Source organism: Coregonus clupeaformis, unplaced genomic scaffold, assembly GCF_020615455.1.
Source record: "Coregonus clupeaformis isolate EN_2021a unplaced genomic scaffold, ASM2061545v1 scaf0100, whole genome shotgun sequence".
Lineage (NCBI taxonomy): Eukaryota > Metazoa > Chordata > Actinopteri > Salmoniformes > Salmonidae > Coregonus > Coregonus clupeaformis.
The window spans coordinates 124362-141907 of record NW_025533555.1 but is presented as its reverse complement, the minus strand read 5'-3'; the positions used below and the strand labels follow the sequence as shown (position 1 = coordinate 141907).

The window sequence follows — 17546 nt, the reverse complement described above, 5'->3', positions numbered from 1 at the left end:
ACTAGTGCAGTTGATGGTGCACCTCCACCTACACACAATACCCCTTAGTGTCAAAGTGGAATTATGTTTTTCGATTAAAAAACAAAACAATTTAATCAACAATGAAAAGCTGAAATGTCTCGAGTTATAATACGTTTTCAACCTCTTTGTTATGGCAAGTCTAAATAAGTTCAGGAGTGAACGTCTGCTTAATAAGTTGCATGGACTCACTGTGTGCAATAACAGTGTTGAACATAATTTTTGAATGACTACCTCATCTCTGTACCCCACACATAAAATAATCTGCAAGGTCCCTCAGTCCAGCAGTGAATTTTCAAACACAGATTCAACCACAAAGACCAGGGAGGTTTTCCAATGCCTTGTAAAGAAGGGCACCCATTGGTTAAAAAGAAAACAGAAATTGAATATTATTTTGAGCATGGTGAAGTTATTGACTACACTTGTATCAATACACCCAGTCAAAGCAAATCAAATTGTATTTGTCACATGCGCCAAATACAACAGGTGTAGACCTTACAGTGAAATGCTTACTTACAAGCCCTTAACCAACAATGCAGTTTTAAGAAAGAATACCAGAAGAAATCACAAAAAAATACTATATAAAATAATATGAAATAAAAGTAACAAATAATTAAAGAGCAGGAGTAAAAATAACAATAGCGAGGCTACAGTGCCTTGCAAAAGTATTCATCCCCCTTGGCGTTTTTCCTATTTTGTTGCATGACCACTTTAAGCCATACACTCCACAGACCTGGGCTTTACGGAAGAGTGGCCAGAAAAAAACCATTGCTTAAAGAAAATAATAAGCAAACACATTTGATGTTTGCCAAAAGGCATGTTGGAGACTCCCCAAACATATGGAAGAAGGTACTCTGGTCAGAGGAGACTAAAATTTAGCTTTTTGGCCATCAAGGAAAACGCTATGTCTGACGTAAACCCAACACCTCTCATCCCCCCGAGAACACCATCCCCACAGTGAAGCATGGGGGTGGCAGCATCATGCTGTGGGGATGTTTTTCATCGGCAGGGACTGGGAAACTGATCAGAATTGAAGGAATGCTGGATGGCGCTAAATACAGGGAAATTCTTAAGGGAAACCTGTTTCAGTCTTCCAGAGATTTGAGACTGGGACAGAGGTTCACCTTCCAGCAGGACAATGACCCTAAGCATACTGCTAAAGCAACACTTGAGTGGTTTAAGGGGAAACATTTAAATGTCTTAGAATGGCCTAGTCAAAGCCCAGACCTCAATCCAATTGAGAATCTGTAGTATGACTTAAAGATTGCTGTACACCAGCGGAACCCATCCAACTTGAAGGAGCTGGAGCAGTTTTGCCTTGAAGAATGGTCAAAAATCCCAGTGGCTAGATGTGCCAAGCTTATAGAGACATACCCCAAGAGACTTGCAGCTGTAATTGCTACAAAAGGTGGCTCTACGAAGTATTGACTTTGGGGGGGTGAATAGTTATGCACACTCAAGTTCTGTTTTTTCGTCTTATTTCTTGTTTGTTTCACACCAACAAATATTTTGCATCTTCAAAGTGGTAGGCATTTTGTGTAAATCAAATGATACAAACTGAGGTAATATGTACATGTAGGTAGAGTTATTAAAGTGACTATGCATAGATAATAAACAGAGAGTAGCAGCAGCGTAAAGGGGGGGGCAATGCAAATAGTCTGGGTAGCCATTTGATTAGATGTTCAGGAGTTTTATGGTTTGGGGGTAGAAGCTGTTTAGAAGCCTCTTGGACCTAGACTTGGTGCTCCGGTACCGCTTGCCGTGCGGTAGCAGAGAGAACAGTCTATGACTAGGGTGGCTGGAGTGTTTGACAATTTTTAGGGCCTTCCTCTGACACCGCCTGGTATAGAGGTCCTGGATGGCAGGAAGCCTTAGGGGGAATAGGTTTTGTCGTGCCCTCTTCACGACTGTCTTGGTGTGCTTGGACCATGTTCGTTAGTTGGTGATGTGGACACCAAGGAACTTGAAGCTCTCAACCTGCTCCACTACAGCCCTGTCGATGAGAATGGGGGCGTGCTCTGTCCTCTTCTTTTTCCTGTAGTCCACAATCATCACTACAAAGATACAGGCATCCTTCCTAACTCAGTTGCCAGAGAGGAAGGAAACCGCTCAGGTATTTCACAATGAGGCCAATGGTGACTTTAAAACAGTTACAGAGTATAATGGCTGTGATAGAAAACTGAGGATGGACCAACAACATTGTAGTTACTCCACAATACCAACCTAATTGACAGAGTGAAAAGAATGAATCCTGTACAGAATAAAAATATTCCAAAACATGCATCCTGTTTGCAATAAGGCACTAAAGTAAAACTGCAAAAAAACTGAATACAAAGCGTTATGTTTGTGGCAAATCCAACAAATCCCATTTCTATCACAGCCATTAAACTATGTAACTGTTTTAAAATCAGCATTGGCCTCATGGTGAAATCCCTGAGTGGTTTCCTTCCTCTCTGGAACTGAGTTTGGAATGATCCCGGTATATTTTAATTTCACACATCTACCAATAGGTGCCCTTCTTTGCGAGGCATTGGAAAATCTCCCTGGTCTTTGTGGTTGAATCTGTGCTGAAATGCACTTCTCGACTGAGGGACCTTACAGATAATTGTATGTGTGGGGTACAGAGATGGGGTAGTCATTCATTACATTTTACATTTTAGTCATTTAGCAGACGCTCTTATCCAGAGCGACTTACAGTTAGTGAGTGCATACATTTTCATACTGGCCCCCCGTGGGAAACGAACCCACAACCCTGGCGTTGCAAGCGCCATGCTCTACCAACTGAGCTACAGGGGACAAAAACCATGTTAACCGCTATTATTGGACACAGAGTGAGTTGATGCAACGTATTATGTGACTTGTTAAGCACATGTTTACTCCTGAACTTATTTAGGGTTACCATAACAAAGGGGTTGAATACTTATTGGCTCCAAACATTTCAGCTTTTCATTTGTAAACATTTCTACAAACAAATTTCCACTTTGACATTATGGGTAATTGTGTGTAAATCAGTAACACAACATCTAAATTGAATCCATTTTAAATTCAGGCTGTAACACAACAAAATGTGGAAAAAGTCAAAGGGTGTTAATACTTTCAAAGTTGGCTGTAGGCTACCACAGAAACAATCTGTTTTGGCCTATACAGTCCATCACACTACCAAAAATGGCCTTATGTATGCCCATTCCTTTGTCTGAGCAACTAGATACTGATACCCCATGCACCTTTCAACACCTTTCCCCATCATCATTGATGAAACCACTTCAGTTCACGCCTCTGCTGCTCAGGACATGCCAGGCTCATTCTAATTCAAATAAGGCTAAAATTAAAATGCAAAGCTTTACAGCTCCGACTTTGTCAAGATTTAAAAGCTAGTTAAAGGATGACATAAAACATACTAGTGTGACATACTATAATCCTTCATCTTCTATGAAACACGGCCCTAAACTGACCTGTTTATTGTATCATGGCAATAGAATAAGTGTAGTATTGTAATAACAGCCTTTACTCCTGATTGTTTTTACTGCTCTTATACTGTATGTAAAATGACCAATGTCATCTTTCTCATTTCCAAAGTAATCCTTCTCGTATCCCCTTTCCTGATCCGAAGTCAGAGACACATTAGCAGACAATACTCTTCATGTACTACTCTGTTCTCAATTACAGTTAAGGAAAATAACCTCTCCCTCAACTTCAACAAAATGAAGGAACTGATCGTGGACTTCAGGAGACAGCAGAGAGAGACAGCAGAGACACCACACCAATGGGACTGTAGTAGAGAGAGTTTTAAGTTCCTCGGCGTCCACATCACCGAGGACCTGTCATGGACAAACAACACCACCACTCTTGTCAAGAGGGCGCAACAGCTTCTGTACTTCCTAAGGCGGCTGAAGAAATTCGGCATGCCGCCCCAGGTCCTCTCCAAATACTACCGCTGCATCATCGAGAGCGTCCTGACCGGTTGCATCAAGTCCTGGTATGGGAATTGGTCCGTCCACGGCCGGAATGCCCACCAGCGGGTGGTGGTGAAGACAGCCCAGTACATCACTGGGAACGTGCTTACACCCATCCAGGACATCTACTCGAAACGGTGCACGCAACATCATCAAGGAAGGCACGCAGCATCATCAAGGACCCACACACACCAACCATGAGCTGTTCTCTCCCTTACATTCGGGCAGACGGTATCGGAGCATGAGGTCTGATACCAATAGGCTCAGAGACAGTTTCTATCTACAAGCCATCAGACTGCTGAACACTTGAACAGGACTGACCACCTGCTGATTCTCCGCACCTTAGCACACATCACAAATGCTGCTACCAGGCTCTTATGATACTGCTCAATTTATACACTTGCAATATATGCACACCCCTGAATCAATACTTTGTAGAAGCACCTTTGGCGGCGCTTACAGCTTTGAGTCGTCTTAGGTATGTCTGTATCAGCTTTGCACATCTGGATTTGGGGATTTTCTCAAGTTTTGTTAAGTTAGATGGGGAGCGGCGGTGAACAGCAATCTTCAAGTCTTTCCACAGATTTTCAATGGGATTCAATTCAGGGCTTTGGCTGGGGACTGAAGGACTTTCACATTCTTGTTCTGAAGCCATTCCAGTGTTGCTTTGGCTGTATGCTTGTGATCTTTGTCCTGTTGGAACGTAAATCTTTGCCCCAGTCTAAGGTCATTTGGACTCTGAAGCAGGTTCTCATCAAGGATTTGCCTGTATTTGGCTCCATTCATTGTTCGCTCTATCCTTACTTGTCTCCCAGTCCCTGCCGCTGAAAAGCATTCCCATAGCATGATGCTGCCACCACCATGCTTCACGGTAGGGATGGTGTTAGATGGGTGATGAGCTGTGCCTGGTTCTCTAGACATAGTGCTTTGCATTCAGGCCAAAGAGTTAAATTTTTGTCTCATCAGACCACATAATCTTTTGCCTTATGCTCTCAGAATCTTTCATGTGCCTTTTTGCAAACTCCAGGCATGCTGTGATGTGGCTTTTTATAATATAATATAAATAATATATACTGAACAAAATTATGAACACAAGATGTAAAGTGTTGGTCCCATATTTCATGAGCTGAAATAAAATATCCCAGAAATGTCTCTCAAATTGTGTGCACAACTTTGTTTACATCCCTGTTAGTAAGCATTTCTCCTTTGCCAAGATAATCCATCCACCTGACAGGTGTGTCATATCAAGAAGCTGATTAAACAGCATGATCATTACACAGGTGCACCTTGTGCTGGGGACAATAAAAGGCCACTCTAAAATGTGCAGTTTTGTCACACAACACAATGCCACAAATGGACAGACAATTTTTACGTGCTAAGTGCTTCAGCACTCGGCGGTCCCGTTCTATGAGCTTGTGTGGCCTACCACTTTGCGGCTGAGCCGTTGTTGCTCCTAGACATTTATACTTCACAATAACAGCACTTACAGTTGACCGGGGCAGCTCTAGCAGGAAATACATTTGACGAACTGACTTGTTGGAAAGGTGGCATCCTATGACAGTGCCACGTTGAAAGTCACTGAGCTCTTCAGTAAAGCCATTCTACTGCCAATATTTGTCTATGGAGATTGCATGGCTGTGTGCTCAATTTTATACACCTGTCAGCAATGGGTGTGGCTGAAATAGCAGAATCCACTAATTTGAATGGGTATCCACATACTTCTGTATGTATGTATATATATATATATATATATATATATATATATATATATATATATATATATATCATACATACACACTACCAGTCAAAGGTTTGGACACACCTACTAATTCAAAGGTTTTTCTTTATTTTTACTATTTTTCACATTGTAGAATAATAGTAAAGACATCAGAACTATGAAATAACACATATGGAATCATGTAGTAACCAAAAAAGTGTTAAACAAATCAAAATATATTTTATATTTGAGATTCTTCAAATAGCCACCCTTCGCCTTGACAGCTTTGCACACTCTTGGCATTCTCTCAACCAGCTTCATGAGGTAGTCACCTGGAATTCATTTCAATTAACAGGTGTGCCTTCTTAAAAGTTAATTTGTGGAATTTATTTCCTTCTTAATGCTTTTGAGCCAATCAGTTGTGTTGTGACACGGTAGGGGTGGTATACAGAAGATAGCCCTATTTGGTAAAATACCAAGTCCATATTATGGCAAGAACAGCTCAAATAAGCAAAGAGAAATGACAGTCCATCATTACTTTAAGACATGAAGGTCAGTCAATACGGAACATTTCAAGAACTTTGAAAGTTTCTTCAAATGCAGTTGCAAAAACCATCAAGCGCTATGATGAAACTGGCTCTCATGAGGACCGCCACAGGAATGGAAGACCCAGAGTTACCTCTGCTGCAGAGGATAAGTTCATTAGAGTTACCAGCCTCAGAAATTGCAGCCCAAATAAATGCTTCACAGAGTTCAAGTCACAGACACATCTCAACATCAACTGTTCAGAGGGGACTGTGTGAATCAGGCCTTCATGGTCGAATTGCTGCAAAGAAACCACTACTAAAGGACACCAATAAGAAAAAGAGACCTGCTTGGACCAAGAAACACGAGCAATGGACATTAGACTGGTGGAAATGTGTCCTTTGGTCTGGAGTCCAAATTGGAGATTTCTGGTTCCAACCGCCGTGTCTTTGTGAGACGTGGTGTGGGTGAACGGATGATCTCCGCATGTGTAGTTCCCACTGTAAAGCATGGAGGAGGAGGTGTTATGGTGTGGCAGTGCTTTGCTGGTGACACTGTCTGTGATTTATTTAGAATTCAAGGTACACTTAACCAGCATGGCTACCACAGCATTCTGCAGCGATACGCCATCCCATCTGGTTTGGGCTTAGTGGGACTATCATTTGTTTTTCAACAGGACAATGACCCAACACACCTCCAGGCTGTGTAAGGGCTATTTGGCCAAGAAGGAGAGTGATGGAGTGCTGCATCAGTTGACCTGGCCTCCACAATCCCCCGACCACAACCCAATTGAGATGGTTTGGGATAAGTCGGACCGCAGAGTGAAGGAAAAGCAGCCAACAAGTGCTCAGCATATGTGGGAACTCCTTCAAGACTGTTGGAAAAGCATTCCAGGTGAAGCTGGTTGAGAGAATGCAATGAGTGTGCAAAGCTGTCATCAAGGCAAAGGGTGGCTATTTGAAGAATCTCAAATATAAAATATATTTTGATTTGTTTAACACTTTTTTGGTTACTACATGATTCTATATGTGTTCTTTCATTGTTTTGATGTATTCACTATTATTATCCAATGTAGAAAATAGTAAAAAAAAAACTTAAATGAGTAGGTGTGTCCAAACTGTTGACTGGTACTGTGTGTGTATATATATATATACAGTGGGGAGAACAAGTATTTGATACACTGCCGATTTTGCAGGTTTTCCTACTTACAAAGCATGTAGAGGTCTGTAATTTTTATCATAGGTACACTTCAACTGTAAGAGACGGAATCTAAAACAAAAATCCAGAAGATCACATTGTATGATTTTTAAGTAATGAATTTGCATTTTATTGCATGACATAAGTATTTGATCACCTACCAACCAGTAAGAATTCCGGCTCTCACAGACCTGTTAGTTTTTCTTAAGAAGTCCTCCTGTTCTCCACTCATTACCTGTATTAACTGCACCTGTTTGAACTCGTTACCTGTATTAAAAGACACCTGTCCACACACTCAATCAAACAGACTCCAACCTCTCCACAATGGCCAAGACCAGAGCACTGTGTAAGGACATCAGGGTTAAAATTGTAGACCTGCACAAGGCTGGGATGGGCTACAGGACAATAGGCAAGCAGCTTGGTGAGAAGGCAACAACTGTTGGCGCAATTATTAGAAAATGGAAGAAGTTCAAGATGACGGTCAATCACCCTCGGTCTGGGGCTCCATGCAAGATCTCACCTCGTGGGGCATCAATGATCATGAGGAAGGTGAGGGATCAGCCCAGAACTACACGGCAGGACCTGGTCAATGACCTGAAGAGAGCTGGGACCACAGTCTCAAAGAAAACCATTAGTAACACACTACGCCATCATGGATTAAAATCCTGCAGCGCACGCAAGGTCCCCCCTGCTCAAGCCAGCGCATGTCCAGGCCCGTCTGAAGTTTGCCAATGACCATCTGGATGATCCAGAGGAGGAATGGGAGAAGGTCATGTGGTCTGATGAGACAAAAATAGAGCTTTTTGGTCTAAACTCCACTCGCCGTGTTTGGAGGAAGAAGAAGGATGAGTACAACCCCAAGAACACCATCCCAACCGTGAAGCATGGAGGTGGAAAAATCATTCTTTGGGGATGCTTTTCTGCAAAGGGGACAGGAGGACTGCACCATATTGAGGGGAGGATGGAAGGGGCCATGTATTGCGAGATCTTGGCCAACAACCTCCTTCCCTCAGTAAGAGCATTGAAGATGGGTCGTGGCTGGGTCTTCCAGCATGACAACGACCCGAAACACACAGCCAGGGCAACTAAGGAGTGGCTCCGTAAGAAGCATCTCAAGGTCCTGGAGTGGCCTAGCCAGTCTCCAGACCTGAACCCAATAGAAAATCTTTGGGAGCTGAAAGTCCGTATTGCCCAGCGACAGCCCCGAAACCTGAAGGATCTGGAGAAGGTCTGTATGGAGGAGTGGGCCAAAATCCCTGCTGCAGTGTGTGCAAACCTGGTTAAGACCTACAGGAAACGTATGATCTCTGTAATTGCAAACAAAGGTTTCTGTACCAAATATTAAGTTCTGCTTCTCTGATGTATCAAATACTTATGTCATGCAATAAAATGCAAATTCATTACTTAAAAATCATACAATGTGATCTTCTGGATTTTTGATTCCGTCTCTTACAGTTGAAGTGTACCTATGATAAAAATTACAGACCTCTACATGCTTTGTAAGTAGGAAAACCTGCAAAATCGGCGTTGTCCAGGGTAGGGGAGGGAATGGCCGGCAGGGATGTAGCTCAGTTGATAGAGCATGGCGTTTGCAACGCCAGGGTTGTGGGTTCGATTCCCACGGGGGACCAGTATGAAAAAAATAAAATTTATAAAAATATGTATTCACTAACTGTAAGTCGCTCTGGATAAGAGCGTCTGCTAAATGATGTAAATGTATCAAATACTTGTTCTCCCCACTGTATATAGCTCTGGAAAAAAGTAAGAGACCACTGCAAAATTATCAGTTTCTCTGGTTTTACTATTTATAAGTACAGTTGAAGTCGGAAGTTTACATACACCTTAGCCAAATACATTTAAACTCAGTTTTTCACAATTCCTGTCATTTAATCCTAGTAAAAATTCCCTGTCTTAGGTCAGTTAGGATCACCACTTTATTTTAAGAATGTGAAATGTCAGAATAATAGTAGAGAGAACTATTTATTTCAGCTTTTATTTCTTTCATCACATTCCCAGTGGGTCAGAAGTTTACATACACTCAATTAGTATTTGGTAGCATTGCCTTTAAATTGTTTAACTTGGGTCAAACGTTTTGGGTAGCCTTCCACAAGCTTCCCACAATAAGTTGGGTGAATTTTGGCACATTCCTCCTGACAGAGTTGGTGTAACTGAGTCAGGTTTGAAGGCCTCCTTGCTCGCACACGCGTTTTCAGTTCTGCCCACAAATGTTCTATAGGATTGAGGTCAGGGCTTTGTGATGGCCACTCCAATACCTTGACTTTGTTGTCCTTAAGCCATTTTGCCACAACTTTGGAAGTATGCTTGGGGTCATTGTCCATTTGGAAGACCCATTTGCGACCAAGCTTAACTTCCTGACTGATGTCTTGAGATGTTGCTTCAATATATCCACATCATTTTCCTTCCTCATGATGCCATCTATTTTGTGAAGTGCACCAGTCCCTCCTGCAGCAAAGCATCCCCACAGCATGATACTGCCACCCCCGTGCTTCATGGTTGGGATAGTGTTCTTCGGCTTGCAAGCCATCCCCCTTTTCCTCCAAACATAACGATGGTCATTATGGCCAAACAGTTCTATTTTTGTTTCATCAGACCAGAGGACATTTCTCTAAAAAGTACGATCTTTGTCCCCATGTGCAGTTGCAAACCGTAGTCTGGCTTTTTTATGGCGGTTTTGGAGCAGTGGCTTCTTCCTTGCTGAACTGCCTTTCAGGTTATGTCAATATAGGACTAGTTTTACTGTGGATATAGACACTTTCGTACCCGTTTCCTCCAGCATCTTCACAAGGTCCTTTGCTGTTGTTCTGGGATTGATTTGCACTTATCGCACCAAAGTACATTCATCTCTAGGAGACAGAACGCGTCTCCTTCCTGAGCGGTATGATGGCTGCGTGGTCCCATGGTGTTTATACTTGCGTACTATTGTTTGTACAGATGAACGTGGTACCTTCAGGCATTTGGAAATTGCTCCCAAGGATGAACCAGACTTGTGGAGGTCTACAATTTTTTTCCTGAGGTCTTGGCTGATTTCTTTTGATTTTCCCATGATGTCAAGCAAAGAGGCACTGAGTTTGAAGGTAGGCCTTGAAATACATCCACAGGTACACATCCAATTGACTCAAATTATGTCAATTAGCCTATCAGAAGCTTCTAAAGCTATGACATCATTTTCTGGAATTTTCCAAGCTGTTTAAAGGCACAGTCAACTTAGGGTATGTAAACTTCTGACCCACTGGAATTGTGATACAGTGAATTATAAGTGAAATAATCTGTCTGTAAACAATTGTTGGAAAAATTACTTGTGTCATGCACAAAGTAGATGTCCTAACCGACTTGCCGAAACTATAGTTTGTTAACAAGTAATTTGTGGAGTGGTTGAAAAACTAGTTTTAATGACTCCAACCTATGTGTATGTAAACTTCCGACTTCAACTGTATGTGTTTGGGTAAAAATAACATTTTTGTTTTTTTCTATAAACTACTGACAACATTTCTCCCAAACAAAATATTGTCATTTAGAGCATTTATTTGCAGAATATAATAATAATAATAATAATATGCCATTTAGCAGACGCTTTTATCCAAAGCGACTTACAGTCATGCGTGCATACATTTTTGTGTATGGGTGGTCCCGGGGATCGAACCCACTACCTTGGCGTTACAAGCGCCGTGCTCTACCATCTGAGCTACAGAGGACCACAGAAAATGACAACTGGTCAAAATAACAAAAAAGATGCAGTGTTGTCAGACCTCGAATAATGCAAAGAAAATAAGTTCATGTTCATTTTTAAACAACACAATACTAATGTTTTAACTTAGGAAGAGTTCAGAAATCAATATTTGGTGGAACAACCCTGATTTTCAATCACAGCTTTCATGCGTCTTGGCATGCTCTCCACCAGTCTTTCACATTGATGTTGGGTGACTTTATGCCACTCCTGGCGCAACAATTCAAGCAGCTCGGCTTTGTTTGATGGCTTGTGACCATCCATCTTCCTCTTGATCACATTCCAGAAGTTTTCAATGGGGTTCAGGTCTGGAGGTCCTCTATCCACACCTTGATTGACCTGGCTGTGTGGCATGGCACATTGTCCTGCTGGAAAAACCAATCCTCAGAGTTGGGGAACAATGTCAGAGCAAAAGGAAGCAAGTTTTCTTCCAGGACAACCTTGTATGTGGCTTGATTCATGCTCTGGAAAAAATTAAGAGACCACTGCAAATATTTCTTCAATCAGCATCTCTACATGTATGACAGCCATTGCATTCCAGTGTCTGTTGAATTCCAACACAGGCACACCTCAACAAACAACAAAGCTACAGACCGGCAGAGGGCAAAAACGACTCTCTACTGACCGGGATGACCGCCAACTCATTCGAATGTCACTCAACAACCGTAGGATGACATCAAGTGACCTACAAAAAGAATGGCAAACGGCAGCTGGGGTGAAGTGCACGGCGAGGACGGTTCGAAAAAGGCTCCTAGGGGCAGGGCTGAAGTCGTGCAAAGCTAGAAAAAAGCCCTTCATCAATGAGACGCAAAGAGCCAGGCTGAGGTTTGCAAAAGACCATTAGGATTGGGCCGTAGAGGACTGGAGTAAGGTCATCTTCTCTGATGAGTCCAACTTTCAGCTTTGCCCAACACCTGGTCATCTAATGGTTAGACAGAGACCTGGAGAGGCCTACAAGCCACAGTGTCTCGCACCCACTGTGAAATTTGGTGGAGGATCGGTGATGATATGGGGGTGCTTCAGCAATGCTGGAATCGGGCAGAATTGTCTTTGTGAAGGACACATGAATCAAGCCACATACAAGGTTGTCCTGGAAGAAAACTTACTTCCTTTTGCTCTGACATTGTTCCCCAACTCTGAGGATTGTTTTTTCCAGCAGGACAATGTGCCATGCCACACAGCCAGGTCAATCAAGGTGTGGATGGAGGACCACCAGATCAAGACCCTGTCATGGCCAGCCAATCTCCAGACCTGAACCCCATTGAAAACTTCTGGAATGTGATCAAGAGGAAGATGGATGGTCACAAGCCATCAAACAAAGCCGAGCTGCTTGAATTTTTGCGCCAGGAATGGCATAAAGTCACCCAACATCAATGTGAAAGACTGGTGGAGAGCATGCCAAGACGCATGAAAGCTGTGATTGAAAATCAGGGTTATTCCACCAAATATTAATTTCTGAACTCTTCCTTAGTTAAAACATTAGTATTGTATTGTTTAAAAATGAACATTAACTTATTTTCTTTGCATTATTCGAGGTCTGACAACACTGCATCTTTTTTGTTATTTTGACCAGTTGTCATTTTCTGCAAATAAATGCTTTAAATGACAATATTTTTATTTGGAATTTGGGAGAAATGTTGTCAGTAGTTTATAGAATAAAACAAAAATGTTAATTTCACCAAAACACATACCTATAAATTGTAAAACCAGAGAAACTTATATTTTTGCAGTGGTCTCTTAATTTTTTCCAGAGCTGTATATTAATTCTCCGGACTAACATTGTTCGCTCTGATATTCCTTAATTTCTTTCTTATTTTGGGGATTTGTGTGTATTGTTAGGTATACTGCACTGTTGGAGCTAGAAACATAAGCATTTAGCTGCACCTGCGATAACATCTGCTAAATATGTGTACGCGACTAATACAATTTGATTTGAGGAGTTATATACAGTGGGGAAAAAAAGTATTTAGTCAGCCACCAATTGTGCAAGTTCTCCCACTTAAATAGATGAGAGAGGCCTGTAATTTTCATCATAGGTACACGTCAACTATGACAGACAAATTGAGAAAAAAAAATCCAGAAAATCACATTGTAGTATTAATGAATTTATTTGCAAATTATGGTGGAAAATAAGTATTTGGTCACCTACAAACAAGCAAGATTTCTGGCTCTCACAGACCTGTAACTTCTTCTTTAAGAGGCTCCTCTGTCCTACACTCGTTACCTGTATTAATGGCACCTGTTTGAACTTGTTATCAGTATAAAAGACACCTGTCCACAACCTCAAACAGTCACACTCCAAACTCCACTATGGCCAAGACCAAAGAGCTGTCAAAGGACACCAGAAACAAAATTGTAGACCTGCACCAGGCTGGGAAGACTGCATCTGCAATAGGTAAGCAGCTTGGTTTGAAGAAATCAACTGTGGGAGCAATTATTAGGAAATGGAAGACATACAAGACCACTGATAATCTCCCTCGATCTGGGGCTCCACGCAAGATCTCACCCCGTGGGGTCAAAATGATCACAAGAACGGTGAGCAAAAATCCCAGAACCACACGGGGGGACCTAGTGAATGACCTGCAGAGAGCTGGGACCAAAGTAACAAAGCCTACCATCAGTAACACACTACGCCGCCAGAGACTCAAATCCTGCAGTGCCAGACGTGTCCCCCTGCTTAAGCCAGTACATGTCCAGGCCCGTCTGATGTTTGCTAGAGTGCATTTGGATGATCCAGAAGAGGATTGGGAGAATGTCATATGGTCAGATGAAACCAAAATAGAACTTTTTGGTAAAAACTCAACTCGTCGTGTTTGGAGGACAAAGAATGCTGAGTTGCATCCAAAGAACACCATACCTACTGTGAAGCATGGGGGTGGAAACATCATGCTTTGGGGCTGTTTTTCTGCAAAGGGACCAGGACGACTGATCCGTGTAAAGGAAAGAATGACTGGGGCCATGTATCGTGAGATTTTGAGTGAAAACCTCCTTCCATCAGCAAGGGCATTGAAGATGAAACGTGGCTGGGACTTTCAGCATGACAATGATCCCAAACACACCGCCCGGGCAACGAAGGAGTGGCTTCGTAAGAAGAATTTCAAGGTCCTGTAGTGGCCTAGCCAGTCTCCAGATCTCAACCCCATAGAAAATCTTTGGAGGGAGTTGAAAGTCCGTGTTGCCCAGCGACAGCCCCAAAACATCACTGCTCTAGAGGAGATCTGCATGGAGGAATGGGCCAAAATACCAGCAACAGTGTGTGAAAACCTTGTGAAGACTTACAGAAAACGTTTGACCTGTGTCATTGCCAACAAAGGGTATATAACAAAGTATTGAGAAACTTTTGTTATTGACCAAATACTTATTTTCCACCATAATTTGCAAATAAATTCATTAAAAATCCTACAATGTGATTTTCTGGATTTTTTCCCTCATTTTATCTGTCATAGTTGAAGTGTACCTATGATGAAAATTACAGGCCTCTCTCATCTTTTTAAGTGGGAGAACTTGCACAATTGGTGGCTGACTAAATACTTTTTTTCCCCACTGTAAGATGCAACCCAAAATACCCAGGCTAAAATACAATTTAAAAAACTGCAGGTGTTTTGTCTTCACAATAGCGAAATTCACCCCAAATCCTTTGAAAGCCCCCCAAAACCTCTCACATACACAGACAAAAGACAAGGCACAGCCACAGATCTCATATCATTAGACAAAGGCAAGTTTAATTAGAACTAATTACAAACAAAAATAAAATACTCTTACAAAAAGTATAGTGTTAAGTACATCTAATTGCATCAGTCAGCTATAAGAGATATAGTCCTGCTAGTGGATCATGCAAAAAAATGAAGCAACAAAAAGCTGCATCTCAAATTTGACTTGTTATTCAAAAGTTCCATTCTTCAGGGAGGCAGCTATGGAGTAATGCAGAGATTTCATGTAAGAAACAGACTGTAGAGGGATCTTTTTGTGAATTTTAAAGTAAATGAATATGTTTACATATAAAATCAATCAGTCCATAACCTATCTGGTTAATAGATAGTCACCTATTACATAAGGCGACAAATAGTTCTATATGTGTGCATTAAAAAAAAACTTAAGTTAAAGATAAATTACAGGTTGTGTGATCCACATATATGAACAATATCCTATTACTGTACAAAGCACCATCCGAGGACACTTCACTTTGCATACACCTCTATAAAAGAAAAAGATGAGCAATTCATTTTCAATGTATGCTAACTTTAAGAACAGTCCATGGTCATAGATTGCTAGACAGGCAGCCTTAAAAAAAGAAAAGAAAACATTAAACAATTTGTTTGAATGAGTAGAAAATAAATATGTTCAACCCCAAATCCATACTTGGAGAGCTAAATTCAGGTGAGTAGAATTAGGGGGTTCATCTCATTCATTCAGATTTCAATTATAGCCAATATGGAGATATAGAAAACCAACAATCACATGTTAATGTCTACTGTTGGGTTACATTACATATGACAACTGTGGACTTTTAGCCGCTCAACATAATGTACTGTAGAAGACATTCAACCATTAGAGGAAAAGTTTTGTATCTGACCACGTCTGCTCCCAAATAATATGACATCTCCTGAGAATGTGGCTTGAGGTCTGAGTGATGTTTGTTCAATTCATTGCAACTTTTTGTATGTAGTTTGCTATGCACCCATCTCAGCCCCAGGTATGAGACTGGTTGCCAATATCTTTAAAGAAATTAGCAAACTGCTGCTGTATTTAGCACCAGAAGACCATAACCGGAAGGTAGTAGTAGTTATTTGCCAAAATGACAAGAGTAGCATTTACAAAAGATCTCAAACATGTGTAATCTTTACTTAACAAAATGCATCAGGGTCGCAGGGACTCTTAGCCATTCTTTTGTGGGGACAGAGCAGATCACCATGAAGAAACAATCATGAGAAAGGCCTATGGAACTAATCTTACATGCCCCACCACATGAACTTACTGGATGATGTCACTGTAATTTAAAATGGTCAGGTTAATATCTAAATAGTTGAAAATATTCAGTCAAAAGTACTATGGCACTTAAAACCACCTCTCTACTTACAGTGTAGGAAAGAGGCTATGTAATGATTTCACCCACAGCAATCTAAGTGAACCTCATTCAAGCTTAACTCTGTTTTCACAAATTGTCTATAATTTAAACAGTAACACTGAGTATTTAAAACGTTTTTTTTTTAATTTTTATAATTGCAAAAGCTTTCTGAAATATAACAGAAATAAATTATATATATTATATATAATTTTAGTGTTTCATTTTCATTTTCCCATTATATAAAAATAACACCATTCAAGCTATTTATTTAATTTTCAAACAAGCTTAGATGTCAGACACTGGTTTCTGGGAATGGAGCGCTGGTTGCTAGGCAGCGCCTGAAAACTAGAGGCCCCTGCTTTCTTTGGAGAGGGTCGTTGACAGTGGGGACCTGCATGTCTGTCTCCATAAAGTGAAGTTCTGAACATGTGCTCCAAAGTCCAGCCTCTGAGTGAAGATAGATGCCCCACGAAAGGCCTCAGTGGTAGAAGAGGACTCAGTCACCAGGGGGTGCTAAGGAGCCTTCCTGCTCCCATCATTCCCTGCCTCCAAACATACCAAGCACCATTCAGTGTTGTTGGTAACCGTGGGTAACACTGTACTCCATCAAACCAGTGATACCAGTCTTGTTTATGTGGCCATTGTTTTGTTTAGGTGTGGACTTCATGTTCTGCTTGGTAAGATGGTGCTTTGCTACATGGAATAATGTCTATTTTTAGAATGCTAAAACTGAACATATAAAAAAAATTAAAAAAGAGCCAGCCATTTTTGCAGGTTCCACAAGTTAGTAAATAGTCTGAGTTATTAGCAGCTGAAAATATTCTTTTTTAAAAGAGGGGTGGGGGATGAGGGGAAACCCCTAGACAGATGAGACCGCTCGCTCTGTCTCCTCTGCCTCCCCCCCTCGGCCTGGCCACATGCCCCTATTTTGGGTGAGAGAGTCCTTGGGCCACTGGACCGCAGACGCCCCCCTCCCCTGGGTGAACTGGATGGTGGTGTCTGACCATGGTCGAGTTCCTCCACTCCTTGTTGTTGCCGACCCCTGCGTCAGCAGCGTCTCACTCCACAGCAAAGCCACACGTCTCCTCGATTGCAGTGAGCAGCTTGTCATACAGCTTGTCATAGTGCTCGTAGGGAGGAATATCGATCCGGTTGAAGCTGAACAAAGAGAGGGCAAAAGAGACTTGAGCATTCTCTATGTTCATGGTTAACAAATACATGGGTGGAAACCTAAACCATGATATTGATATATCAAAGTGCCCTTCCCAGCTTTGACAAAGGCATACATTGTGCCTGGAGGGCAAGCTGCAGGGTCAGAGCAGACAC

General features: G+C 41.7%; 1 protein-coding gene across 1 annotated transcript in view; it reads right to left on the bottom strand.

Annotated features, from left to right (window-relative positions):
- Positions 1-14850: 14850 nt before the first annotated feature.
- LOC121551066 (E3 ubiquitin-protein ligase SMURF2) overlaps positions 14851-17546 on the bottom strand; it is a 69765-nt gene continuing 67069 nt past the window's right edge. Inside the window, exon 20 of the mRNA XM_041863593.2 lies at positions 14851-17378. Coding sequence (XP_041719527.1) covers positions 17279-17378 — 100 coding nt within the window. The 3' untranslated portion in view covers positions 14851-17278. The remainder of the gene's footprint in view (positions 17379-17546) is intronic.